Source organism: Mollisia scopiformis (genome assembly GCF_001500285.1).
Source record: "Mollisia scopiformis unplaced genomic scaffold LY89scaffold_16, whole genome shotgun sequence".
In the NCBI taxonomy this organism is placed as follows: domain Eukaryota; kingdom Fungi; phylum Ascomycota; class Leotiomycetes; order Helotiales; family Mollisiaceae; genus Mollisia; species Mollisia scopiformis.
The window spans coordinates 970,286-995,352 of NW_017263596.1; the positions used below are offsets into that span (position 1 = coordinate 970,286).

A 25,067-nucleotide genomic window follows, 5' to 3' on the forward strand; every position below is an offset into this window, starting at 1 on the left:
TCGAAGCGATTCCTTTGCGGACCCGCCATCGTTACTCTTTCAAGCAGCAAGAATCCCAGTCAGTGCAACAGCCATCCATACGAGCTCAAAGCCATCACTTTGGACTCTGTAACCACCGCTTGTCCCGGTGGCCGTCGAAGTTGGTGTGTTTGATGCCGTGTTCGTACTCACACTCGAAGTCGTAGGTAATGTCGACGTCTGATACACATAAGGCGTCAATGTCTCAACCAAGGTGCTCGTCGAAACGATCGTTGGCTCTGTCGACGAGGTAGTTGAATGTGCAGCACTACTTGTTGTGACTGCTGCGAGTATGGCGAGCATGATTGAGAAAGAGAAGGTCTTCATGGTGAAGAAAGTAACTTGAGTCGAAAGTGATATTTCGTAGAATCAATCTTTGGAATTCAAACGTATTGTGTGGGTGTCTCTTCTCCTGTTCTTTCAAGGAAGGATGAAGAGATCAGGAAGTATGCGAAGAAGACGTCAAGAGGATCACTCTCGAACCACTTTAAAGTAGGGATGAAGTCGTTTGTTTGATTGGAAGAAAAGTGCGACTTAGTCCGTGCTGTGCCTCATTTCCCCATGCAAGCCAGCCCGTTCCAGCAGCTCAATCTTCAGCCGCACGCGAGGTTACATTGCTAGCCAATCCTTTGATCTAGGGGCAAGCCAAATCTGACCGATCCCCACTTGGATCTCACCATCCCGTGCCGTTTGGATGCATACAGTACACCGTGCAATGTCCTTCTAAAGCGAAAGACTTTCTGAACATTCATTTTCTCATTTATATAAAACATTTTATGCCTTTGAGAATTTCAATAGTGCTTTGAAATACTGTATATAAAATACCCCTGAGACCTGAGCTGACAATCTGATTGCGACCCACCCGACCATGGTACCTTGACATTGGGTTTTCTCTGTACAGTAAGAGAATCAAAAATGGAAGACTTTCTAAGGCCCGGCCGACGAATCTCGCGAAAACCTGTCGCTTCCAATAATGAGAGTTATCCGCTGTCCTCAATTCCATCGACTTTCGCAAATGTATCGCTCGCTTCCTCTGTCGAAGACCAAGATGCCACTAAAGCGCAACCGTATGCGAGTGCAGTCCCATTGATGGACCAGGAAAACTATCATCCTGGACTTTCTGGGAATGAGGGTCCTGGAGAGTGGAGACCAGACCCATCCCAAGTCAACCAGAGAGAATATGCCAGTATCCTATCACAAGTACTTGGAAGCGCAAGAGATTGGAATGTTGAGGCTGCCTGTTGCTTCCTGGGAGTAATATCTCTGGCCGCCATTGCAGCGACACTGACGCCTTTTCAAGGACGACCACTACCTCAATTACCTTACGACGTGTCCCTAAACTCGCTCATCTCTCTATATGTCCTCTTACTCAAAGCAGCAATGTTCGTAATCTTGTGCTCCGGTTAGTCTTTTGTTCCATCTTTAAAACCTCCTCTAATATTTCTTAGGCATTGGACAGCTGAAATGGAACTGGTTCGAAAACACCAGGCCATTGCAAGATCTGGAAAGATTTGACGAGGCATCTCGAGGCCCCATCGGGGCATTCAAGCTGATTTGGGGTCTTCGCGGCAGGCATGTCTTCTACCCCACCTGGGCTGGGGATTCTGATACTGACTTCATCCCTCAGAAACATATTGGTCACACTTGGATCTGTCATCACCGTTCTCTCAATCGCTATTGATCCTTTCGCGCAACAGATTGTCAGATACTCGGCTTGTCAACAGATCTCTTCGCAATCCGAGGCTTCCATTCCCAGAACAAATTTATACAGCAATAGCGGCATCCATATCGGAGCGAATCTTGACTCCGTCGATCTCGGTATGCAATCCGCTGTCAACGTCGGAGTCTTCAGTCCAGACACCGTTACGACACCTTTCACTTGTGATACAGGAAACTGTACGTTCCCCCAATACAGGAGTTTCGCATATTGCGGCACTTGCAACGATATATCATCAGAGGTGGTGATCACTACATCCAATGAGACTCTGATATTCTCTGACAATTCTACTTATACCCTTCAGGATGGATTAAACTTTACACTGCCATCTGGACTTTCGGCGACTCGATATGAGGCCCATCAATTCGCGATGGGTCCCAGCACTGGGACCCTGGGAGACACTATCCAGGCAATGCTCGGAGACAGTAACGGTCCGTACCAAAATGGAAACGTGACCGAGACATCATTCGCCTGCGACCCGCCAACATTGGAATGGGGATGTCGAGGATACGGAGCAGCGGAGTGTTCCCTGGAGATGTGCATCAAAACATATAGTGCATACATCGAAAATGGAAAGCTTTATGAAACAGAACTATATTCGGATCCGGCGGACTTCAGTGCGAGCGACCCAAAGAACAACATGAGTAGCACCGAATACCTCTCTACGATCGATATGTCATGTGTGGATGAAGCCGATAAGCAGACCTTGACACAAGAAGGCTACACGTGGAATGACACAACAAAATGGCTGGGATACTATACACCCTACCCTGCTGGTATGAGCGCTGCACAATTGACAGCAGCAGGAGCCAATTTGTCTGCCGCGCCAGTTTCCACCATCAACTCAGCGTGTGTATACCAGACTGAATCCGCTTCGATTGAAAGTCTAAGCAGCTATTTCGAGACGCTCTTCGCGGGATACGCAGGAGAGGTGTCTGAAGACGTAGCACAAAGCAGCGATCTGATGGCTGCTATGTTCAACTCCGGCAATGTCAGCGACGTCACGCTTGCAGACACTTTCAAGAATATCTCCATCTCGATGACGAATTATATCAGGCAGAATGGAGATCCCGTAAACAGTAAATACTCTGTCGGACAGGTTTTGCTCTCAGAAACTTGCGTTCATGTCCGCTGGCAGTGGTTGACATTCCCTGCCGCACTATTTGTATTGACACTTGTCTTTTTCGTGGGAATGGTGATCAAGACCACATCGAGATATGCTTTGTCTAGTGGCAATCATGACTTCAAGTCGTACGCTTTGCCATTGGTGTTCACCGAGCTGGAGACGCATCTATCTCAAAGACCGCAAGAATTGAGGTTTGGAATGAATGAGATGGCGCATGAAGCCAGAGGTATGCGTGTGAGGCTCAGCAAGACGGAAAATGGGTGGAAGTTTGTCAAGGATAATTGATGTTAATAATAGTTGGAAAAGAGGAACTTCCACTAGGACTTTGAAAATAAGATGGATTCCCGAGAGATGCATATTATAGAACACACTGTTCGAATTGCCTCATGACAGGACGCTTTCGCTGAGATAACCAGACGCAACCATTCCGTATCGAACACCATCTGAGACTCGGGCCTTGCCTCAACAAAAACCCATAGTGTGTACATGGCAAATGAAGAACATCTCGTCCAGGCAAAATTGAATGTCCAGACGAAGTAAATCGACATCTGATCTTCGAGAGGTTTGCCTAGGAATGGAAAGCCTTGATAAGAATGCTTGGGCATTCCTCAAACATTTGTACCAACAAGAGCCCGTCCGCTACGATTCGTCCGAAGCCGTTATGGTGATCATTTCTCCAACTCCCCAACAATTGTTTTCGCTAAGTCGACCTTCGCGACCTTTGATACGATGAGAATACGAGGTCCTGGATATCGCGTTCTATGTATACTCTCGCAGAGATGTACTATCCGTGTGTCTGACAGGTTTGCCTTCCTTGCTACTCAATCACCAAGGCATTTCCGAGTCTTTATCTTAAATTTTCGAGCATGGTCGAATACGTGGGAGATGATGCTGCGACATAGATGCTACTGAGTGTTCTATGGTTGGGAAAGGCATGTGTCAATTTGAGATCAAATGGTGGCTGTCGAGCAGTCGTTTCCGAGAAAGTCGTTTCCAATAAGTTGCGCGTGTTTGTCCCGCCCAAGAACATCGACACGACTCCAAGAGAGTTGGTAAGCTTGTCCTCTAGTGGGGTGTGCAGATTCTAGCTGGAATCAAACTTGGGGTATCGAGATCTATAGGCCCGCCATGGGGCGAAGGACGTAGGCGTGATGCTTAGCTTGATGAGAAACTGAAATCTGGATGGTGTAATTTTCGCCATTCTGGTGTTCTTAGACGAAGATGAGTGACAAGCTGTAGAAGCTGGAGATCCGAAAAAGCAGATTGACGTTGACTCATGACAAGAATGATGGTTATCTTCGAGTTTTCAGGTGAGGTGAGATTGAATGTTGGACTTCCTAAACCCCTGCAGTGGCTGAAAGCCAACCCTCCATGGTGGCACGTGATGCATGAGGAGGTGAAAGCTGGCTCATCATCCAATCTGACGTCCTGCAGGATTTGGGAGTTTCCAAGAGTCAGTGAAGGCATATAAACAAAAGCATGAACTTTCACTCAAAATTTCTCACCAAATGTGCTCAACAATCATGAGAACTTGGGAAGTCACATCTTCAATAGCCGGATCCTGATGATAATTTACGTTGGCACTAATTACTTCAAGCTAAAACTAATATGAAAGGATCTCGAAGAGAAAAAGTTGTGATGTGCTGTTAAATTGTTCTAAATCTTGTGTTCGAGTGCTTGATCTACGGCGACCTATCCCCACACTTGATCTCCTGGGAGCCAGTCATTAGGTGTCATCTGCCCACGAGCAATCGGCACACTATAAACCCCAAGAGCGTGGGGAGAAGATTTCAAAGAGCACTCGGCTGTGATGACTAAGTTCTAGTGCCTTGGCTGCTCTTCATATCCTTCTCGCCAATCCCACCCTGGGACAACTTCACTCAAGACCAGCTCCTCCACCACATTGGATTGATCGATAGCCGTCTGCAGTTCCTCGACATCTTCCTTAAGCTCATCAAGCTCATTTTGATCTTTCCCTAGCCAGGATTCAGCGTCAGTCGTGCTTTCAGCTTCCCGATTTGCTTTTTAACTGCAGCCAAATAATCAGAATACATCTTGAACCAAGCACGACGAGTTCGAAGTTTCTCCCCGGGGGGCGCAGTCTCCCAATTGCGGCGTTGGACAATATCTTGTCCAGTTGTTAACTGATGATCAGCACCGTGGCGAGCACGCTCTTCGGCATCGGAGGCTAGATTCGCTGCTCGAAATTTGTCTGGAGAGAATTGTCTAGAGTTCAATGGGCCGATGTCGATGGGCGTGGCACCTCCCAGTTCAAGGATGGTGTCGTTGTCCCCGTCACTATTATCCACTTCGTAGAAACTGATTCCTTTTCGAGATGCGTACGCCACTGCATCTGGGTCGTCTGGGCCTCTCCACCATGTTGTGAACTGCTCTTCGATCTCTTCTTCTTGCTGTTCCGATCAGGCATTAGCATCTATACTCTTATTATCTGGAGAGTCCAGGGCTCAATGACTTTAAAGTGTAAATGTGGATAACATACCACTTTGCAGGTTTTTAACTCGTTCACTTACGAAGGATGTAAGATTGGATTGAGGCTCATTTCTTATCATATAACTCACTCGGATTTGGTATTATGATGACCGCTGCCTAGAAAGAAGCTGTCGAAAAGACGCTCGAAGCATTGAAATGTATATATGGGGGGAGGCTAGCACATTCCGCTGAAATGAGGGCAAAAAGCTAATTCCGAATCAAGTCCTTTCCAAATAGCAAAAGTTACACAAGAGTAGAGAAGATGAGAGATGGCATTGACAGATACATCTACATCTATCTGAGCTTCGATCTTTAACAAGTCAAAACGTTAGTACCTATTGCTTGATTGCTCTATATTGATTTTCAATGGTAGAATCAAATGGTCAAAGACAACAAGTGCTACCAAGCCTCCAACCAAAATGCCGTGATCTTTCAACATTCATTGAGCCTGAGACTTCATTGACAGATAATAAGAGTAGAACAAATTATCCGGCAACGTCTAGGGCTACTAGATCAATGAGCTGGAGGACATTCTAGAGACAATTGTTCAAAATGAAACAAATTAAGAGGAACTCAACAAAGGCTGTCCAGGAGCTCTAGACCAGTCCGGGAAAAGTTGTATCAAATTTACCTTTTCAAAGGATCAGTATTATCGTCTTTGTACCACAGAATATAATTCTCTTCCAAAGATTAGTAACGTACATTATATAATGCCCAGCACTCTTCAGGGATGGTTTCATATCTCTGACTCTCTTCAGTCAAAAGCACATTTTGAGTGGTAAGCATCCCCCTCTTCGAATCCCTCCTCCATGCCAGAATCGCAAATTAACAAGCGGCCGACAGAAGCAATCATGTCGTCAATTTCAGACGAAGATATCGAAGACCAGTGGACCACCTATTGGACAGGACCCTATCATCCAAATGCGCTTGCTTACTCCGCCCGGACCGGAGTCAGCTACGACTACGGCGGAAGCCAAACGATCATCTTGGGGGGAATGGCCATAATTCGTGGCGGAGGAGGCACAGACATGGCAGCACTCCGAAGAGCAAACCGAGATTCCGATCAAGAGGATCGTGACCATGCCGCTACAGACATGGAACTTGATACCGGCCATACTTTCCATGTCAGCGGTCCGTGGAAGAGAGCTACTCGTGGAGAAAGATTGCGCTCGGGATTGGTCCATAAGTTGATTTACGAGGCTTACTCAGAGGAGGTCAAGAAACGTCTTGCGACTCTGGGACCCAACGAGGAGGATGAAATAGAACGATCTGGGTATGAGCGAGATATCCCCCTGCTCGAGGAGATGCTAGTACTGGTTGAGCAGCTCAATCAATTGGTGCTGGATGAGACGAAGGGTGACTGGGAATGGGAGGAAGGATTCGAAGCCCAAGGGGCAATTAGGAGCAGGCAGACTGACATCCTCGAGGGATTGAGTAAGACTTTCGCTGATCTGGGGCTCGACGAGGCCCCGTTTCGTATTCAGGCTGGCGGATTGTATTGAGGATTGAGATGACATTGAGAGTTATTGTAGCAGAGAAGGACAATGGATGAAGTGAATGATTATGTGTTCTTTGGGGTATTGCAAAGTACTTGTTTTGTAGCAATGGAGTTGCAAGCAGGTGGATGAGAACAGATTGAGACCGACCGATATCACAAATGATATGGAACTACATCTCGTGTTAGAGTTATCGTGACTGTTCCCGTCGTGTCAGAGCTTTCTTTCTCACGAATCTCCCTCCAACTTCAACTATACAATTTGAAGTTTTGAGTTCTAAACTTCGACAACGATAGCTTAGATCAGCATCGAGAACAAGCTGAAATTGACAAATCAAAACTGCCGCCAGAGATTGTTCCGCACGCACGGAATTGTGAGCAATTTGTTGGACTTCCAACACATGAGCAGTGTAGATAGTTCATGGCTTCTCATACGGAATACTCAAAGAAATAGAATGAAGATGCGAAGTAAGAGTACAAAAAATTCCCTCAGACTTTTAAAACGCTAGTCCTGTTTGATATTAGTGCGATTCCCACAATATTGCTTTCAAAAGTGGCAGAAAACCCTCCTCTTCCTCCATCGCCGTCGTCCAATAATATTCTGCATATTTTATTGCCACAACACCACGCAGGAGATATTTTCTTTACAAAGCCAAGTCCCAAGTAGCAAGCGCTCGAAAATTTTGACCCTAAGCTATCCGTTACGGGTCCGCTCCTCGGTTTTTGAAGGGTTTGCGAGTTTTTGCGGCGAAATTTTCAGGCTTAGTAGCCGATCACGTGAGAAATACTTCAAATAATGGACCCGAAGGGCGTTAATAGACCCACCAACGTAAGATTTTTGAGAAAATGTTTGCAAGCGGCTTTTCTATATAACTTGATCGTGTGTAGTGCCGAGAAACATTTTTCAAGTCGTTGTTGTATGTTCTTCTATGATTGGTTGAAATTCTCAAGATGGACAAATCAGATATTATCCAGGCTGCTCCTGTCTCTGAGAAGACTGCTGAGGTCTCGCCTACTCGGCCTGCGTCAGGGAGTGAGCAGAGTCAGGATGCCGAGAAAGGAGTGCCCCATGCGCCAGAGCTGAAGAGGAACCTCAAGGCTAGACACTTACAGATGATTGCCATTGGTAAGTTGCACCGTCACCAGCTATCATACTTGCTGACATGAACAGGTGGTACCATTGGAACGGGTCTCTTCATTGGTTCTGGAGGAGCAATCGCCAAATCAGGGCCAGCTGGTGCTCTCATCGTTTACATCTTTGTGGGGACTCTCGTCTACTCCGTGATGACCTCGCTTGGCGAGATGGCAACCTACATCCCAATATCTGGAGCATTCACTGCTTATGCAGCTCGTTTTGTCGATCCCAGTCTTGGATTTGCGATGGGTTGGATATACTGGTTCTCATGGGCTATGACGTATTCACTCGAGTTGACCGCAACTGGCCTCATCATTCAATACTGGAACCAGAGCCTATCCATTGGTATCTTCATTGGTGTCTTCTGGGTTATCATAACTGTCATCAACTTCCTTCCCGTTCGATTCTATGGCGAGTTCGAGTTCTGGTTGTCGACCATCAAGGCACTTACCGTTCTTGGCTTTCTCATCTTCGCCATCTGCATCGACGCTGGAGCAGGTCAACATGGTTATCTTGGCTTCCACACTTGGGGCTCTCCGGGAGCTTTCGCCCCCTATCTCGTCGGAGATGGAGCTCTCGCTAAGTTCGTCGGCTTCTGGGCTGTCTTGATCCAAGCCGGCTTCTCCTATCAAGGCACCGAGCTTGTCGGTATTGCAGCCGGTGAGACTGAGAACCCACGCAAGAACGTTCCGGCCGCTATCCGAAAGACTTTCTACCGAATCCTATTCTTCTTCGTCTTCAGCGTCTTCTTCATTGGTCTCCTCGTCCCGTACACGAACCCAGACTTGCTCCAGGATGGCTCTAACGCAAATTCGTCCCCATTCGTCATCGCTGCAAAACTTGCTGGTGTCAAAGTACTTCCTGGTCTTATCAATGCTGTTCTTCTCTTCGTCGTTCTTTCAGCAGCAAACTCAAACGTCTATTCCGGCTCACGTATTCTCTTCGGTCTCGCAAACGATGGATCTGCCCCAAGATTCTTGAAGCGTACTTCAGAGTCTGGCGTTCCATATTTCGCTGTTATGTTTACATCAGCTTTCGGACTTCTTGCATTCCTCAACCTCTCAGCCAATGGTGGAACGGTCTTCAACTGGTTCTTGAACATCACTGGTGTTGCAGGCTTCATCACTTGGTCTTGTATCAAGGGTTGCCATATCGCATTCATGCGTGCTCTTGCCGCTCGCAACGTTTCTCGCGACACTCTTCCATACAAAGCATTCTGGCAGCCATTTTTCGCCTGGTACGGCTTATTCTTCAATGTGCTGATCATTCTGACCCAAGGCTTTACGGCATTCATTCCTTGGAATACATCCAACTTTTTTGTGGCTTATGTTAGCTTGATCTTGTTTGCGGTGTTATACCTCGGCCACAAGCTCGTCATGAAGACTAAGTTTGTTCCGAGTCTGAAGGCCGATATCTCAACGGGATGCTTGGAGAGCGATGACACTACTTGGGTCATCGATCCTCCCACTACCCTGTGGGGAAAGTTCTGGGCTTGGATGTCGTGAATCACGTGTCGTCTTCGAGTCGATCAGCGACTAGTAGGTAGCCTTTGAGCGTGTGTATATATGATTGTCTTCTGTATATATAATAGTAATAGTTCCATGTATTCGAGATATGCACTGAATGACTTAATACTATCAGACTTCAGATTCCAAACTTTTATAGCCTGCTTCAAGTCCACACATACCAACTATTAGGAGCCAGGTCCACTACATGTACTCGTAGCAAAAGCCCTCATGGCCCACTCTCAGAAGCTCTTTCGTCTTTCTGTCTTTCCCCAGAACACCCCAAGTCTGCATTGTCTCCAGCGTCACCTCCGGAGTATCATTCCCATTGAAAATCGTACTCGTTCCACTCAACTCCCACACTCGCTTCTCATCAACCACCTGCCACATCATCCATAACCTGTCAATCATCCCATGATGCAAGAAAAACGCCGGATCCGCCGGACTGGCGAAGAAATCGAGCAACGAGTACCCGATCGAGAAGTGGCCGCCACCGTGAGGACCGAGATTGATATCAGCACCAGACATCGTATTCTGGAAATCTTCAACGTTGGTGGTATTCATCACCACGTCGATCGCGGTCTGATTTCCGTACCTCGTCGCCACGTAGTTGTTCAGATCTCTGACTAGACAATGAGGCGTGTACGTTGTCCAGTTCGAAGGCAGGCCGGTGAAAGCGAGCGCAAAGTCGAATGGTCCAAACGAGATGGTCTGGTTTACGAATGGCCCACTCGTCACGCAGCCTCCTCCATTTGCATGCGGCAGCGAGCCTCCATTGCCGACTGTGTAGTTGCCCTGATCTGGATTGTGAGCTCCGTCGCCGCTCAAGCTTGTCTCGCTGCCATCGAACAGAGGACTATGAGCCAGATCATCGCACCACAGCGCCCAATTCCAGTAAGGCTGGCCATATGGATAGCCGCATTCTTCCTCCAAGGCTGTTTCCCAGAGGTGTACGTAGTTACGGTGCCAGGAAAGGAAGATCCCGTCAAGATGGACAGAGCGGGTCATATTGATGTGGAGTGCAATGAAGTCATCATGGCGACTGCGTGCGCCTGGAACAACAGTCGTATTGGTCTCTGGTGGAAGGGTTTGCATGCATTTGACGGCAGAGATGTAGGACAGCTTCTCGGTCTTGGTGAGCGAACCCCATTCTTTCCTCACTTTGACCTTACCGTGGCAGGATGAATGATGATGCCGCCCGTCGGTGATTGAGGCGGATGAGATTGCCAGCAGAAGCCAGTATGCGAGTGAAGTTGAAAACATGTTTGCAGGAGACATCGATTTTCAAGACCTTTTTCTCAGGGTCCAGCCTACTTTTAAGCATATCCCCTCTCGACTCTATATTCAAGCTCTAAGGCTAATGCATCGGGGAGGAAAGGCAGTACCTAATGTTTAAGGGTTGCTGACCTTCTCCAATGAACCTAATCATTAAAGGCAGTCATCCACTTAGCGGAAGCTGTTCCTTAATTCATCTGACATTAAAACCTTATTTCTCGCCTAGAACCATCGAAAATTTGTGAGTGGTCGGATCCAGAACAGAGTGCAGTTCTGGAGTCCAGACTTATGTACTGTAGAGTTGATCTGGGCTTTGAGATTGGCTCCATCGTCTAAGCGATAAAGAAGGTTTGTAGGTCTCTAGCGAGGTGGTACCGTATCACGACGATATGTGGTACAATTCTGCGTGTCGTTTTAACCGGCAGCAGCTGGCTGGTCATTGTCGGGACAGCCCGATGCTGCGACGATCCCGGTACTAGATTCATCCCGGTATTTACCAGATTTCGAGATCGCGGGGGTAAATTCGAGAGCCTGCCCTGAGGTGGAATAAAGGAGATGAGAAGACAGATCGGAAATGTTATCCGCTAGCGGAAGGGATCGTGCCTGACGCGGATTGCATTGTTTACTTTCCTATTGCAGTGTGAGCACTCGGAATCTTGGGTCTTTACCATGTCAGTAAACGTGAAATTGGAAAGAGGACCAGGAATATTAAAAAGAGAAAAGGTACCCTTGTACCAGAAGTTGTCATTTCATTAGATGTTCAGTCATCTCTCTAGAGCCTAGACGGTATTATGCACTTTTCGTATTGCAGCACGATGACGTTCGCAGTAGTTGGGAAGCTCGAACGTTAGCTATAACAACGGAACTCGAAGTTAAAGACAGGTGCCACTGCTAAGATGAAGCAGAAAAGAGACAAAAAGAAGATAGAAACCCATCCTGGAAGTGCATTTTAGATGTTAATGAAGCATGTCCATTTTATGATGTTCAAAGAGTGACCTGGCATCAGTCCAACGATATTCATACTAGAACATGCGCCCGGAAAAGAAAAAGGATCTTCAGGCATGTCCCACATATACTACAGGAATATCATTCTTCACAGGTCTCCTTTTCCGCGCAACGCCTTGTGTGAGACTCATGCTTCGCCACTGTCTAGATGGTGTATTATTTTCGTATGTCGCTGCCCGTGCCGGTAGTAACGATGATGGTCGGTGGTTTGAGATCGGCTGAAAGGACGTTGTTCAGGTACTTTATCATCGTTGGGCTCCACATACTGTTATCCCGTGAAGGGATGGATCGATAATTTTTTGCACAGAAATGGATAAAATTCTCCCATTCCACAAGCATCAAGTTGGCGGCAACGAAATTCAATTTGAAACCCAATTGCTCGTGGAGTGCCCAGGTCTCCAACGTCCAATTTCTTTATCTCTTTCAATATTCGATCTGCTTCTAATTGATCATGGATCCTACTCTTCACTGGGACAGTGACATCGGGATGGTATGCAGATGGAAACTTAGCAAAGTATTGACGAAGAATAATGGTCGAATGGGATGGCTTTCGATCTTCTTTTGACGGGTTGAATATCATAGCAGACTCAAAAGTGTTATGGATAAGCCGCTTCATCGCTTTTAGCTCTGGGGAACCAAGGATATATTTCGTAGCGAATGATTTTGTTGTTTTAGAGACGTGCGGATTGGAAAACTCCATGTTGAAAGGAGACTGCTCTGAAGCCAGTCGAGGCAGATGTTTTATGAGCAATTCTAAGTTTGATCCTTTGTAGACTAAGCCTCGTAGCACGGAGACAATGAACTCTGGGGGCTGCTGATACCTTGTCCTCAGGGCATGGATAGCTCTACAAGACTGTGGCTCCAACACCAAGAGAATGGAGTAGGGCATGTCGGTAGCTTTTGTAGTTGTGTCTGAGCCAGTAGAAATAGCAGTATGGGATATTGAAGGCAAAGCCAGTGTACGCCGGTTGGAGGGCTCTGGGTTGGAAATGTACGAAGAGAGATGAGGTTGGAAGCACGAGACGATGTTGGTACTTAGCGAGGCTGTGGGTTGTATGGCGCTCAACCCTTGCATAACTCCTGTGGCACATGAGAACCTCATCTGTCTGATCGTTATGTATCAATTTCTGAGACATCAGAAACGATTGATATGGGAGCAATTGTACTATTCTCATTTCGGGCATCGTAAAATGGGCGAATGGCCCACGACCTAACGTCATGCGGGTAGCGTAGGCAATCCAGAATCCAAAGGATTAGATTCGGTGTAATCTAAGAAGCTTAGAAGTTGATATGAATGAGGATACCACGCCCGATAGTCGGGTAGTCCTGCAGAACGTGTTGGATGTCATCAAGGAAATCTTCCTGTGGCCCCCCTCACACAAGTCTTGATTTGACCCAACAGCCAACATCCTGTCAACTTCGGAACTCCGCAACAAGCCATAAGTGCCTCGTTCTTGATCGGTCGGAAAGAGAATACAAATATCTTGTCCCATGCTGCTTGTACCGTGACAAGGTTCGTAATTGCTAGCGGCCGGTGGTGTTGACAAGCGAGCCATGAATCCAGCGGAGGCGAGTACAAATCAGAGAACGAGATTGAGCCGCATGCCCTACGACCTACCTAAAAATGGGATCAATTCTCCGTCTTCTTCAGGACCGCCACTCCCGCGTTGTCCACGCAGCCTGAAACCCACGGCTCTGAGATTGTCAAGCGTTCGTGGGTCTATCTTCGACACTTCTTGCAATATCTTATTCGTCTCTTCGTCTCCATCTATTCGGTTTCGAATTGGTACATTGAAAGGCCTTGCGTAGGCCCTTGGACCGAGCAGAAAGTTCTCTCGCAATGTGATTATGTTGTGGCTACCTGGGTGTGCGGAGTTCTTGAAAACTTTGGCATCGGCTAACTGCTCGCGGAGATTGTCTCTCAGGTGGTATAGCTCATTGGATTGAAGCCTATATCTGACAGCTTGCTTGGCAGTCCTTGGGCTTCGGGTTCGATGTAAGCCACAAAAGACCATGTCAAATGGTGCTTGCTTGGCAGCTACCTGGGACAAGATTCGAGAGAGCAAACTCTCATTTGACTTTGAGTACACGAAGTCCCGTAATATGCTGATAGCGAATGCTGCTCGGAGTGCATGGATGCCCTTACACGAAGTCGACTCGACTGCTAAGTGTATGTTGAACCCCATTCTGCAAGATTTTGAAGCGTCAAGCGAACCTCGAAATAGAGCGAGTATTGATGCCAGAATATCGTTACTTGGAGTTGAGGACGTGGTTGAACAGTTGATGTTGAAATTTAAGCGAAAGCTGTGGCGGTGGCTTATGAACTTCCTTGCATTGAATGAAGCAGATGGCACGCTGAGACTGAGACTTGCGAAGTTGAAAGGAGTCTCCCCTTGCTTGCTGAAAAAACTGGTATTATCATTAAAGATTACCTAGGAAGGCTCGCTGGAATAATTCCAACGATGTCACGCTATGGACGGACATTTATAGAGAATCATCAGTGTAAGGCGGTGGGGCCTCCTCATCCACCACTGTTTGCCCAATATCCTGATTATGTGCCTCTCTCTGCACCGAAACGTCGGCATCTCTCACCCTCTTCTTCTGCTCCTCTAAATTTACTGCCCAGAGAGCACTTCCAATTGGTGTTGACAGAAGGAAGAACATGCTCAGCACAGGCACCAATTGTAGACACAGTGCCACAGTCCCAAACCACGTATAGCTCCATCCTCGCTTTCTGATCTCTTCTTTCTTCTCTTTTCGTGTGCATCCTCGAAGTTTAAAGTATCGGTAGTGGTGTAGAGGACCGCCTCGGGCGCCGGTTAGGAGGAGGTAGAAGAATACGCCGACTATAGGTATGAAATTTATGGGTAGGAAGACAATACATTCGAATATTTGGCGGAAGGAGAAAGGACTGTATATTGCGGAGGCAGTTGGTTTCCCGAGCATCTTTACTGGGTTCGGGGCATCGTGGAAGAGGATTCGGACGGGAGAGACGAGGTCTTTGTAGCCTCGGCTGATGAGAGTTGCCTGATGGAGCATTAGCATTTGTGATTGCATACCGAAAAAAGAAAGAGGGTACGTACATCAAAGACATTGACACATGTTTCATCTATGAGGAAGGCTTCGAAGAGCAAAGCGATTATGATCTGCCCCTCACCAAGCACCAGAATCGCTGCATTAAAGAAGGCTGCGGGGCCATGGAAGATAGCCAGAAAAGCGACCTGTGGCAGATATGCAAATGTGAATAGGAAGCCAAGAACGACCACAGAGAGGATCGTGAGCGGAATCAATCGTCGTTGAAACAGAGGCCAGAACTCGCGGTGCGTGAGAAAATAGTAGACACCTTTGAAAGGGTATAACCATGAGGTTGACACGATGTCGCGGATCTCAGTGAGTGTGTCGTGGTGTCTGCCTTGGTCTGCCATGGTGATGATGAGGTGGAGACGATGGGAGGAGGAGGAACGACTGTCCAGGTTGACAGAGGAACTCTGTGTGAGGTCTTGAGGTCGTCGAGTTGTTGTAGGCAGAAGTTGTTTTGCGGGTGAAACTTTGTGGATCGCTGCCAATGACGCAGCTATGCAGGCAGGTGACGAACCAGGGTGCGGCTTCCCCTGGAAAATCAGACCTCACTTCTACTTTGCAGCTTCAGGAAGAGGACAATGAACCTTCAACACCCATAAGAAATGCGACTTGATGCATTAACAGCTGCTGATCGACTTGCTTGAATTGTTCACCTACTCGAAAATGCATAAGGCTGCTGAGTCAAAGAAGCTGGGCAAACAGGGTCGGTCCGGTCAAAACTCGAATCTCAGTCTCAGGAAAACGTCTGATATGACTATGGCGTGCATGTTGGAAGTCCTGCAAAGGTTGCAAGTTACATAAGAATTGCGATCTGGCATAATCAAGCTGCTCCCAATGCATGAGTATGTTAAGGGGCTTCAGGAATTTGGGAATAACAGCAAGCTGCTGAAGGTCTTGACCAAAATAGCGATGTATCATACGAAGGCTGAACCCAAGAGAAATATCGAAAGTCCATATGAAAAGGGGGAAGACTGGCATCATCAATAATAGCCACGGGTTGGAATACTGCATGTACTTGATCCGGTTTGCTGGGCCCTGACATTTAGGATGTCTGTGATGATATACAGAGTTGTAAGTCTACCATTTGAGCTGGCATTCATCTGAAATCTCTTCTGTTTGCTCTTCAACGCCGCACGCAATCTTATTCCTTGTTACGTAGATGGAAGGCTGGGAGCTGGTAGCCGCGTCGTGTTACATGCAACGTGCCGTTTCAACTCGTGGTACCTGCCCCTGAGCGCTCATTCTGTTTGCATCAGAAACATTTTGCATGTAAAAAGGACTAGCTGAACGACTTCGTTCCAAGTTGTAGTAAGAAAGGGGGCATAGAGTGGACTGCCCTTGTGCCAACACAGCGCACTAGCTGTTGAACGAAATTTGATGGCTGTTGATGGCATTGAAGGGTGAATTTGGTAATGTTGGAGTGCAAGTTCTGGGTGTAATGAAATGCAATGGGTGAATGACGTGGGTGACTGCAATTTTCAGATTTTTGTTTACTCGCTTGCAGCCTTGTCGGGATTTTCCATCTCCCACAACCTCGTCCCCTCTTCAAACTGTCAACAACATCTTTCTTTGAACAACGTTCCTCACTTCGATCTTCCACCTTTCTCCCCCACACTCATTTGACCTTGTTTGTTGTTCTTTTTGAACTCTGATTCTTCTCGTACGCCATACGTACTTCCTCCTGTAGCCTTCTTGTTGATTCAGCTCGAAGCCGCGCAGAACCTTCAAAATGCGTTCCATGGTCTTCGCCGCCATCTCTGGCGCGTTGGGACTTGCAGCTCTGGCAGTCGCAGCTCCAGCCGCATCCTAGTAGGTTATTCCATTCGATCTGCGGCCTCTCGCTGACTTTTCAAAAGCGGTGGACCTGATTCCTGTGATTTGAGCGCGTCTACTGTCTTCGTGACCGTCTCCGAAGCCACCACTGTCACTGTCCATGACTCTCCGACGAGCTACATCACTGTCGGCCTGAGTGAGATTCCTACAATCACCTCCACGCGTCTTGAAACTCTGTATTCGAGCACCACGACCTACCTCACCCCCCAAACTGAGACTGTTTACCTCTCTCTTGCTAGCTCGTCTACGCCTCTCCCCTCCGAGTCTACCGTCTTCGAGACCACTTTGGTCACTGTTACGGACGTCACCCTTACGGAGACTCAAAAGGCTGCAACTTCGTCTGGCGGTAGCGTCACATCCAGCGATACCTCTACTTCCAACGGCCTGCTCAGCTTCATCGTGGAGAATGGCACTACATATTGGCTCAACGGTCAGACTCCGCCTCCAACTCAGTCCTATGTTGTTGAGACCAGCGTTGTTATCGTCATGCCCGTCAATACACCTGCAAAGCTGCCAGATACTGAGTCCAGCACCGTCACAGTACACAGCACTGTGATCTACACCGTCCCATTCACGATCACCGAGACGCTTTCAGCATCGAACGCCACGTCTAATATGACAAATACACTCAGTGCTTCTTCGTTCGGTACTGCTTCTAGCTGGGCCGGCTGGAACGCAACCTCTTCTGCGGCCGGCGTTGCTTCTACTGGGGCCTACGATCAATTGACAAGCATTTCTGGTGCCAAATTCAATCCTTACAGCTCTGTCTCGTTCATCACCGAGGAGTCGACGTACGATATCTATCATGCAACTTCGACCATCTACACTCTGCCCACATACGCTGCAAAGAGCGGATTCAACGCCTTGACCTCTGGGCCATTAGATTCAAGCTCTCAACCAGCATCAACATCTGACACTGAGACATCTTCCTATGGCTTGGCATCCGTTTCTTCCGGATCTTCGACAGTGACTTCTGAGATCTCCTCCACTTCTAGTGCCATCGGACAGTGGACTACAGCTGTCATCAATGGCCAGACCGTCTCGTGGGGAGGTCCCGCAAACGCTGCTACTTCTGCTTATCCTTCAAGCAGCTCTTCGATCGTCCTTCCTTATGCTAACTCTACCGCATACACTATGTTAGGATCTGCGATCAGCTCCATTCTTGGCATCGATACGACTTGCACTGAGGAGCAGAGCAAGACCCTGTCACCATCTGCTAGTAATGTCACTTCAAGTGTTACACTTTTCCTCACTGCATCCCAAACCAGTTCTGCCCTTGCAATTCAGACGTCGTCCCAGCAACCCAGCCAGACTCCGTCGCCATCCGTGGGAAATGCTACTTCAAGTCTTCTCTCTTCCACTAGCTCGACACTTGGTCTTGATACCACGTTCAGTTACAAGCCAACTCAAACTGGATCACCAATCGTGAGCAATTCGACTTCTAGTTTTGCTGTCTCCACCGAATCAGCCATTGGTACCGACACAACTAGTTCAAGTCTCCTCACTTCCACGAGTTCAGTCTCAAGTGTTGATACCACCTGCACGGACGAGCCTCAAAGAACTTCGTCGGCCTCTGAGAGTTCTCTCTCAAGCCCTGCCAGCTCTAGTGGCTCAGCTCTCGGCGCCGTAACCTCGTCCAGCCCCGTTCTATCCTCAAGCATCCCTGCTAGTGCTTCGCAGGCATCGACCTCGACTGACGTTGGTAACATTACCACTTCTCCGAGCATTCAGCCTATCGCAACCCTGCCCACATCTTACACGCCGACTAGCTCCAGCTCTGTTATCACTACCCTCCAATCGACCTTGTTAAGCTTCTCGACTGTCGTGGTATCGTCTCCTCTGAGTAGCTCTTCTAGTGTTCCTAGTTTCTCGATCACCAGCCCGGCATACACTCCGTCCACGAGCGTAAGCCAGACAGCTACCGTATATAGCTCCGCTGTTCCAAGCCTCTGCGGAGAGCAAGGTGACTTCACTTTGAATGTAAGTGTTCCGAATATTTGAGAGACTGAGCTAACCCGCAACAGTTTGATGACATTCCACCCTTGGCTGTTAGCAACCAGAGTGCAAACAGCGTCGACCCGGAACCTGTCTTCAGTCCATACCACCAATTCGACTTCTCAGATGGCTTCGTCGTTGTCCCACCACCCACTGATCCATACAAGCCTTCATCACCACCACTTATGACCGAATTCATCCCCAATTTCAACCTGACTACAAGCACTACACAATCGGGACCGAATTCGGCTGAGTATGGCTGGTCTGGCGATATTGGCAATGCTGATCATGGCGCTCTTGGATGCTTCAGCTTCAATGTTTATGGTGCCTCATTTGGTTGCGACTCTACTGGCCCTGATTGTGTCTTCGCCTTCACTGGTTTCAAGTATGACAACCAAACAGGTCTTCCGGACACGGTCATCTCCACGACTTGCGCAATCCCTGCTTGCCCTGCTCTGGCTAATTGCGACCTCGTTCCTATCACACTTGAATCTGGCTTCCAAAACCTTGATGTGCTTCGCATCAATGTTACTGTTGCCGGTCAACCCAAGATCTGGTGGATGGACGATCTCCGCATGGGTTGGGCTGACAACTCCTGCTCACAAGGTCTCTGTCGCCAAAATTCTCACATTCGTGCTGTCAAGCATCTTTGAATGAATATCTGGCGCAATATCGGATCATGAAGCTGTCAGCACAACATGGATCTGCTCTTTAATGTCTGATGTACCTTTTTTTCGTTACTCAAAATCATCGACGGAATGTCGCACTGGCAATATGAACCAGCATGTTTGTTGGACGTTGATTTCAGTTTCTTTCGAATGATCGTTGCATATTGCGGTAATATGCAGGCTGGCCTGTTCATGTCGACTGCGAGTTCATTTGGATTGGCTTATTGCCGAATACAGTAGCTCATAGTTGCTCATGGTACATGGATCCATACAATGCGTATGTATGATGTAGAAGTAGAATTCCAATCAAAAAGAAGAACCTTTCGTAGAAACTCAAAATGCAAAATTACGGGAATAACATTTTGACGAAGTTTGCACAGTATTCAGAGCCAAGTGGCTACACGAGTCTTTAATATGCATGCGGTTGAGCAATCACTAAGTACGGGGAAATTGCCGCCTCTCACCGCTTAATGCGGGGTAAAGTGCAGATGCTGGGTGCTTATTCAAGCGGCAGCTAACTAATGTCAAAAGTCATTGATATCTATCTCGAATTTCTTCTCAAGTTTTCAACGTCTCTTCAAATGAGTAAAGTTTGCAAAAATACTCCAATTTCACTTTCTGGGAAAGACAATCTCGTCGCCTAACTCTTATCAAATTTACGTCTGCCTCACCCGCCTTCGATGGTCTTCATTCTCACTTAGCAGCCCCCTGAACTTCTCAACTCAAATCATTTCAACCAACAATCCTAAGCACCTGCTTGGATAAGACACTCCGGTTGTTCCCTCATTCTATATCCATGGTCTTTCGTCCCACCCTCGAACTCATACGCAGAACCAGAGTCTCCAACATCAACAGCATCTCCAGATACACCACATCTCAAATGTCAACCCACTACCAAGCCCTAATCCTCGGCTCCGGCCAAGCAGGCACCCCCCTCGCCTCCGCTTTCGCAAAAGCAGGCCACAAAACCGCCCTAATAGAACGTGCCCACATCGCCGGCTGCTGCGTGAACGAAGGCTGCACCCCAACCAAAACCTTAATCGCATCAGGACACGTCGCTTACCTCGCTAAGCGGGGACCTGATTATGGCGTTCTGGTAAATAGAGATGAGGTTAAGGTTGATATGAAGAAGATTAGACAGAGGAAGAGGGATATTGTGGATAGTTTTCGGGGAGGGAGTGAGAGGAGGTTGAAAGAGGCGGGGGTGGATGTTTTGATGGGGGAGGGTGCTTTTGTTGATGAGAGGACGGTGAAGGTTAGGTTTGAGGGCGGGGAGGAGAAAGTTGTTACTGCGGATAGGATATTCGTTAATACGGGAGAGAGACCTGCTCCTGCTAAGCTTGAGGGAGTAGAGAAGCTGGATCCGAAGATTGTGCTCGATTCAACGAGTATCCAGGAATTGGATGAGGTGCCGGAGCATTTGGTTGTGATTGGGGGCGGGTATGTGGGTGTGGAGTTTGCGCAGTTGATGAGGAGGTTGGGGGCGAGGGTTTCGGTGTTGCAGAGGGGGAAGCAGTTACTGCCGAGAGAGGATCCGGAGATTGCGAAGTGTTTGTTTGATATACTGAAGGAAGATGGGTTGGATATTTTGTTGGAGAGTCAAGCGGTGGGGATTGAGCCTCATGGTAAGGGGTTCAAGTTGAAGTATCAAGAAGGGAAAGGTGGGCCAGAAAAGGAATTGATTGGGTCTCATATCTTATTCGCTGCTGGACGTATCCCAAACACTGAAGCTCTTGATCTTTCGGCTGCGGGGATTAAAACAAACTCCAAGGTACGTCCAAGCCAACCTCAAATCTCTTAATACCTACCCTAAGATATTTCTTCATCCCTCAACTCCCCAAATAACATCAACCAGGGTTACATAGCCACAAACCCCTTCCTCGAAACCTCAACCCCAAACATCTACGCCCTAGGAGACGTCAAAGGCCCACCAGCCTTCACCCACATCTCCTACGACGATTTCCGCATCCTCTCCCACAACCTCCTCCCCTCCTCCTCCTCTTCCCCCACCCCCAAATCCAGCACAACCAACCGCCTCGTCCCCTACGTCGTCTACACCGACCCTCAACTCGCCCACATCGGCCTCCACGAACACGAAATCCCCGATCGCAAAACCATCCAAGTAGCAAAGATGCCAATGTCCTACGTCGCGAGGGCCCTGGAGACGGACGAGAGCAGGGGCATGATGAAGGCGGTGGTGAATCGGGAGACGGGGTTGATTTTGGGCTTTACGTGTCTAGGGATGGAGGGCGGGGAGCTTATGGCTGTGGTGCAGATGGCAATGATGGGAGGGGTAAGGTGGGAGGTGTTGCAGAGGGCGGTTTGGGCGCATCCTAGTTTGGCGGAGAGTTTGAATAATCTTTGGGGGTTTCTGGAATGAGTGTGGTTTGGTAAGGGAGAAGTTTTTATTGTTTACATAATGAGGTATAAGAGTGGATTTCTGGTCAAGGAGCAATAAAATGGAAGAGGTTAGTTTGCAGCACGTGGTAATATTCAAACTACATTACTTCTTCCTTTCCTCCTTTCCTCCTTTCCTCATTTCCATGAGCCGTCTTACATTTTGGTGTATTATTTTCATCTTCATTACAATCCCCCGACTCCCATTACGCCCACAGCAGCACCAAATAGAGCACCCATCCCCACAGCACCAGTCATCATTGCTGCTCCTGCAGAAGAACTAGAGCTCGTTGGTGCGCGCGTCGGGATTGAAGTTACTGTTGTCGAAGGAGTGACCAGTGACGTGACTTCAGATGTTGTTAGCTCTCAGTAGCTGGATAGACTTCGGGACAGAGCCAAAAACAAGGATTGAGAAAGTATAGCGCGAGTGAGACTTACAAGGAACAGACGAAACAGACGAAGCGCCAGTGAACGCCGCGGACGTGGTACTAGCTCCCGAGGTTGGAGGCGCAATCGAAGTATTATTTGGGTTCAGGACTCTGGGCGGAAGAAATAAGTCAGTACACAGGCCAGATAACAAACGGGCTGGAAGAAAGGAGGAATAGAACATACCCATCAATAACATGCACAACTCCATTCGCAACCAAAACATCCGGCACCGTGACCTTCGCCTCATTCACAAACACACCGTCATCCTGCACCCTAATCGTCACGTTCCCGCCGCCGACCGTCTTCAACGTCGTGTTGGTGAGCATGGTGCTATACCCCACTGTCCCGTTCACCACATGGTAAGTTAGGATACCAGTTAATTCCTCCGTGGTGAGGTTCCCGAGCAGAGAGCCGATAGATGAGAATGCCTCGTTCGAGGGCGCGAAGATCGTTACGTCGGTTAGGGAGTCAACGGTGCTGACAAGGTCCGCTTGTGTGAGGGCGCCGGCGAGGGAGGTTAGGTTGAGGGATGTAGCTGTGTTGGACGGGGATGTGGGGAGCGCGAGGACGCTGGAGATTATGTGGATGGTGCCGCCGGTGAAGGATATATTCTAGTAAGCATAAGTAAGTAGGGTGAACACTGATGTGTGAGGGAAGGAGCACGTACTGGCGTGACAACCATACTCTCTTGCAATAATCCAGAGAAGATATCGACGCTCGATCCGTTAAGTCGGGCCTCGATTCGTTGGCCACCGGTGACGTTGGCGTAGGTGGTGTTGCTCAACGCGGTGGGGATGAACATTGATGTGTTCATGAAGGCGGAGGAAGCGTAGTTTCCTTGCAGAACGTGGTAAGTGAGTAGAGCTGCGACGGCGCCGGGATCGCTTGCTGCTACCATGCCGGCAGTGGAGTTTAGGAAGGCGGAGAGGGCATCGTTGTTTGGTGCAAGGATCGTGATATTCGTTGCGTTGCTGAGAGTGGAGACTATTGCTGGTTGGGTTGCGAGGAGGCCTGGGATGTGTGAGTGGAATCATTTGAAGGGGGAAGTGGAAGGGGCAAGAGTGGCATACTGTTTAAGCTGCTAAGTGAAGCGTTCTGGGAAGCAAGTGCTTCAGCCAGACTCTGTGCTGAAGCTCCAGCTCCAAGAGCTAAGGGGAGTAAGTATTTGAGTTGCATGGTGAAGCACGAGGGGGTGTGATGGTCAAAGGTCAACGAAAGAAATGGGTATCTCAGGAAGATTTCAGGAACGAGAGAATAACACGGGAGGCGGTCTCCTAAATACCTTATGATCCCTAGCATCGACAACAGCAGAGTCGATCTCAAGTCGTGCCTAGATTCCAAGTCCTGATGGATTTCTAGATCTTCTTGGCTTGAATGTAATCTTACAAGCATCTGGGCGCGTCCCCTGTCCACCAATTTCGCATGAGAATCCCGACATGGCAGGATCATGAGTGGTTCAGACGGCATATTTTTCCGTGAAAGAGAACTTTCCTTTTCTTGGATCTTGAAAGCTTCATCTTTCTCCCCTTGGAGTAGCTTGGGTGTGGAGCAACCTTTCCGCTTTCCGAGCCGCTTATACTTGGCATATCGAGAGCAAGCTGACAAAGAATTCACCAGAAGCAAACATCATTCGCCGCCCAAACAACGATATACGTGAAGCATCCATAGAATTCAAAAGAGAAGCTCGAAACGATCCTCACGAACTCCCCAAACAGGAACAGGACAATATGCACAATCTCGTCACAGCCTTGCTCAGCCCCGTATGAATACGAAAGCAAAGCAGGGTCGAACAGCAAACTGGGAGCTTATTCGCTGCGGCGAAGATATACCATTGGATGATGGTCATGAAGAGTCGTTGATTTTGAACATCTGGTAGCGGATAAATAGGGGAGACATCCTTGTACATTTCGTTGGCGAGGAAGCTTGGCTCAGCTGGGACTGGTGCTATGTTTGACGCTAGACCCCGCACTTTTGTGGCGGCATGGCTGGGCTGACGTTGGGATTTGGGACTTCTTTTCTCCTGGCTCATCGAAATGTGTTTCTGCTTGTCGATGGTATATACTGCTGTTTAACTTCTTTACGGTCGTTGTCTCTTCTCGAGATATGCTCTGTGTGTAGTTTTTATGTCATCCTCGTGTGATTGAACACTGCAAAGTTGCTGCTACCTAACATGCAACATTTATTTCAGAGATCAAAAATCGTTCCTGTGTTCCCGAACATGTCTCCTAGCGGGCAGTAGTGTGCAGTAGATCTCTAAGTGTACGCGGCCCAGGGCTTGGCAGCTGGTCACCTGGTAGTCTTTGGACAACAGACCTCTGCAGCCTTACGATTCTCAACATGCGTCTATGGGAAACACACCCCTGTGCTACATTCCTTAATTTGTTCGTTGCGGGCTTTTTCTTGATTGGGCTATTAAACAGAAACCGAGTCCCGTGTGCATGTCTAGGATCTCGTTGATTTGACTATCTTTTCATGTTATTAATCACAATGTAGTCAACGCCCTAGCAAAATTCAATAGTTCCCTTCCATTTTTCCAATCAGTACAAATAGTATTGCACAGTATTTGATCCTAATTGTACCTCTACTTCCCCCGACTTCTGCTTCGGTGGCCAGTCTCCCGCGTAGTATCTATCAATATCAGCAAGTCCCCAGTAGTGAATAAAGAAGCTTCATGACATGGCACTACTCACGTTCCGTAAAAGTCCAAGTGGTCATAGAACTCTTTCGTGCTCTCATGTAGAAATTGCACTCTTTGCTGCAAGTTGTCCCCCAAGATGTCCACCCACTCGTGAGGAAAAGTGCTTTGATTATTCCATTCTTTGGTCAACTCCTCGAGTGCGATTTTGCAACGCTTGACTCGCCCTCTCCAAAGTTCATGCTGCATGCGTTGCTTGATGA

The 25,067-nt window shown here is 48.1% G+C and overlaps 9 protein-coding genes across 9 annotated transcripts; 4 read left to right on the top strand and 5 right to left on the bottom strand.

Annotated features, from left to right (window-relative positions):
• Positions 1-39: 39 nt before the first annotated feature.
• Positions 40-345, bottom strand: LY89DRAFT_736043 (uncharacterized protein; the record flags this gene model as incomplete). Its single annotated transcript, XM_018220079.1, has 1 exon — positions 40-345. The coding sequence occupies one exon, from the start codon at positions 343-345 to the stop codon at positions 40-42; it is 306 nt and encodes a 101-aa protein (XP_018069340.1).
• Positions 346-933: 588 nt separating this feature from the next.
• LY89DRAFT_698506 (uncharacterized protein) lies at positions 934-3,146 on the top strand (the record flags this gene model as incomplete). Its single annotated transcript, XM_018216986.1, has 4 exons — positions 934-1,085; positions 1,236-1,420; positions 1,467-1,590; positions 1,646-3,146. The coding sequence occupies 4 exons, from the start codon at positions 934-936 to the stop codon at positions 3,144-3,146; spliced, it is 1,962 nt and encodes a 653-aa protein (XP_018069341.1).
• Positions 3,147-4,506: 1,360 nt separating this feature from the next.
• On the bottom strand, positions 4,507-5,431 carry LY89DRAFT_751637 (uncharacterized protein; the record flags this gene model as incomplete). The annotated part of the gene is made up of 2 exons (XM_018221230.1): positions 4,507-5,272; positions 5,393-5,431. 2 exons carry the CDS (start codon positions 5,429-5,431, stop codon positions 4,838-4,840), a joined length of 474 nt encoding a protein of 157 aa, XP_018069342.1. The 3' UTR covers positions 4,507-4,837.
• Positions 5,432-7,437: 2,006 nt separating this feature from the next.
• On the top strand, positions 7,438-9,632 carry LY89DRAFT_127301 (amino acid permease). The gene is made up of 2 exons (XM_018205206.1): positions 7,438-7,972; positions 8,018-9,632. Exons 1-2 carry the CDS (start codon positions 7,798-7,800, stop codon positions 9,484-9,486), a joined length of 1,644 nt encoding a protein of 547 aa, XP_018069343.1. The 5' UTR covers positions 7,438-7,797; the 3' UTR covers positions 9,487-9,632.
• Positions 9,633-9,690: 58 nt separating this feature from the next.
• LY89DRAFT_708542 (Di-copper centre-containing protein) lies at positions 9,691-10,749 on the bottom strand (the record flags this gene model as incomplete). Its single annotated transcript, XM_018217687.1, has 1 exon — positions 9,691-10,749. The coding sequence occupies one exon, from the start codon at positions 10,747-10,749 to the stop codon at positions 9,691-9,693; it is 1,059 nt and encodes a 352-aa protein (XP_018069344.1).
• Positions 10,750-14,250: 3,501 nt separating this feature from the next.
• Positions 14,251-15,191, bottom strand: LY89DRAFT_588684 (uncharacterized protein; the record flags this gene model as incomplete). Its single annotated transcript, XM_018209493.1, has 2 exons — positions 14,251-14,793; positions 14,850-15,191. The coding sequence occupies 2 exons, from the start codon at positions 15,189-15,191 to the stop codon at positions 14,251-14,253; spliced, it is 885 nt and encodes a 294-aa protein (XP_018069345.1).
• Positions 15,192-16,393: 1,202 nt separating this feature from the next.
• Positions 16,394-19,678, top strand: LY89DRAFT_649599 (uncharacterized protein). The gene is made up of 3 exons (XM_018212070.1): positions 16,394-16,656; positions 16,704-18,660; positions 18,705-19,678. The coding sequence occupies exons 1-3, from the start codon at positions 16,577-16,579 to the stop codon at positions 19,326-19,328; spliced, it is 2,661 nt and encodes an 886-aa protein (XP_018069346.1). The 5' UTR covers positions 16,394-16,576; the 3' UTR covers positions 19,329-19,678.
• A 190-nt stretch (positions 19,679-19,868) lies between these two features.
• LY89DRAFT_686578 (FAD-dependent pyridine nucleotide-disulfide oxidoreductase) lies at positions 19,869-21,830 on the top strand. Its single transcript, XM_018215315.1, has 2 exons — positions 19,869-21,114; positions 21,199-21,830. Exons 1-2 carry the CDS (start codon positions 20,224-20,226, stop codon positions 21,721-21,723), a joined length of 1,416 nt encoding a protein of 471 aa, XP_018069347.1. The 5' UTR covers positions 19,869-20,223; the 3' UTR covers positions 21,724-21,830.
• Positions 21,831-21,926: 96 nt separating this feature from the next.
• LY89DRAFT_589139 (Fasciclin-domain-containing protein) lies at positions 21,927-23,178 on the bottom strand (the record flags this gene model as incomplete). The annotated part of the gene is made up of 4 exons (XM_018209512.1): positions 21,927-22,087; positions 22,179-22,279; positions 22,353-22,780; positions 22,837-23,178. Coding segments are annotated over 4 exons (1,032 nt in total), but the record flags the coding sequence as incomplete, so codon positions are not given.
• Between the last annotated feature and the right edge of the window lie 1,889 nt (positions 23,179-25,067).

Coding starts and splice junctions, on each gene's coding strand:
- LY89DRAFT_127301 (XM_018205206.1), top strand. CDS start 7,798: ATGGACAAATCAGATATTATCCAGGCTGCTCCTGTCTCTGAGAAGACT. Junction 7,973..8,017: donor CTTACAGATGATTGCCATTG/GTAAGTTGCACC, acceptor TGACATGAACAG/GTGGTACCATTGGAACGGGT.
- LY89DRAFT_649599 (XM_018212070.1), top strand. CDS start 16,577: ATGCGTTCCATGGTCTTCGCCGCCATCTCTGGCGCGTTGGGACTTGCA. Junction 16,657..16,703: donor GCAGCTCCAGCCGCATCCTA/GTAGGTTATTCC, acceptor ACTTTTCAAAAG/CGGTGGACCTGATTCCTGTG. Junction 18,661..18,704: donor AAGGTGACTTCACTTTGAAT/GTAAGTGTTCCG, acceptor AACCCGCAACAG/TTTGATGACATTCCACCCTT.
- LY89DRAFT_686578 (XM_018215315.1), top strand. CDS start 20,224: ATGTCAACCCACTACCAAGCCCTAATCCTCGGCTCCGGCCAAGCAGGC. Junction 21,115..21,198: donor GGATTAAAACAAACTCCAAG/GTACGTCCAAGC, acceptor AACATCAACCAG/GGTTACATAGCCACAAACCC.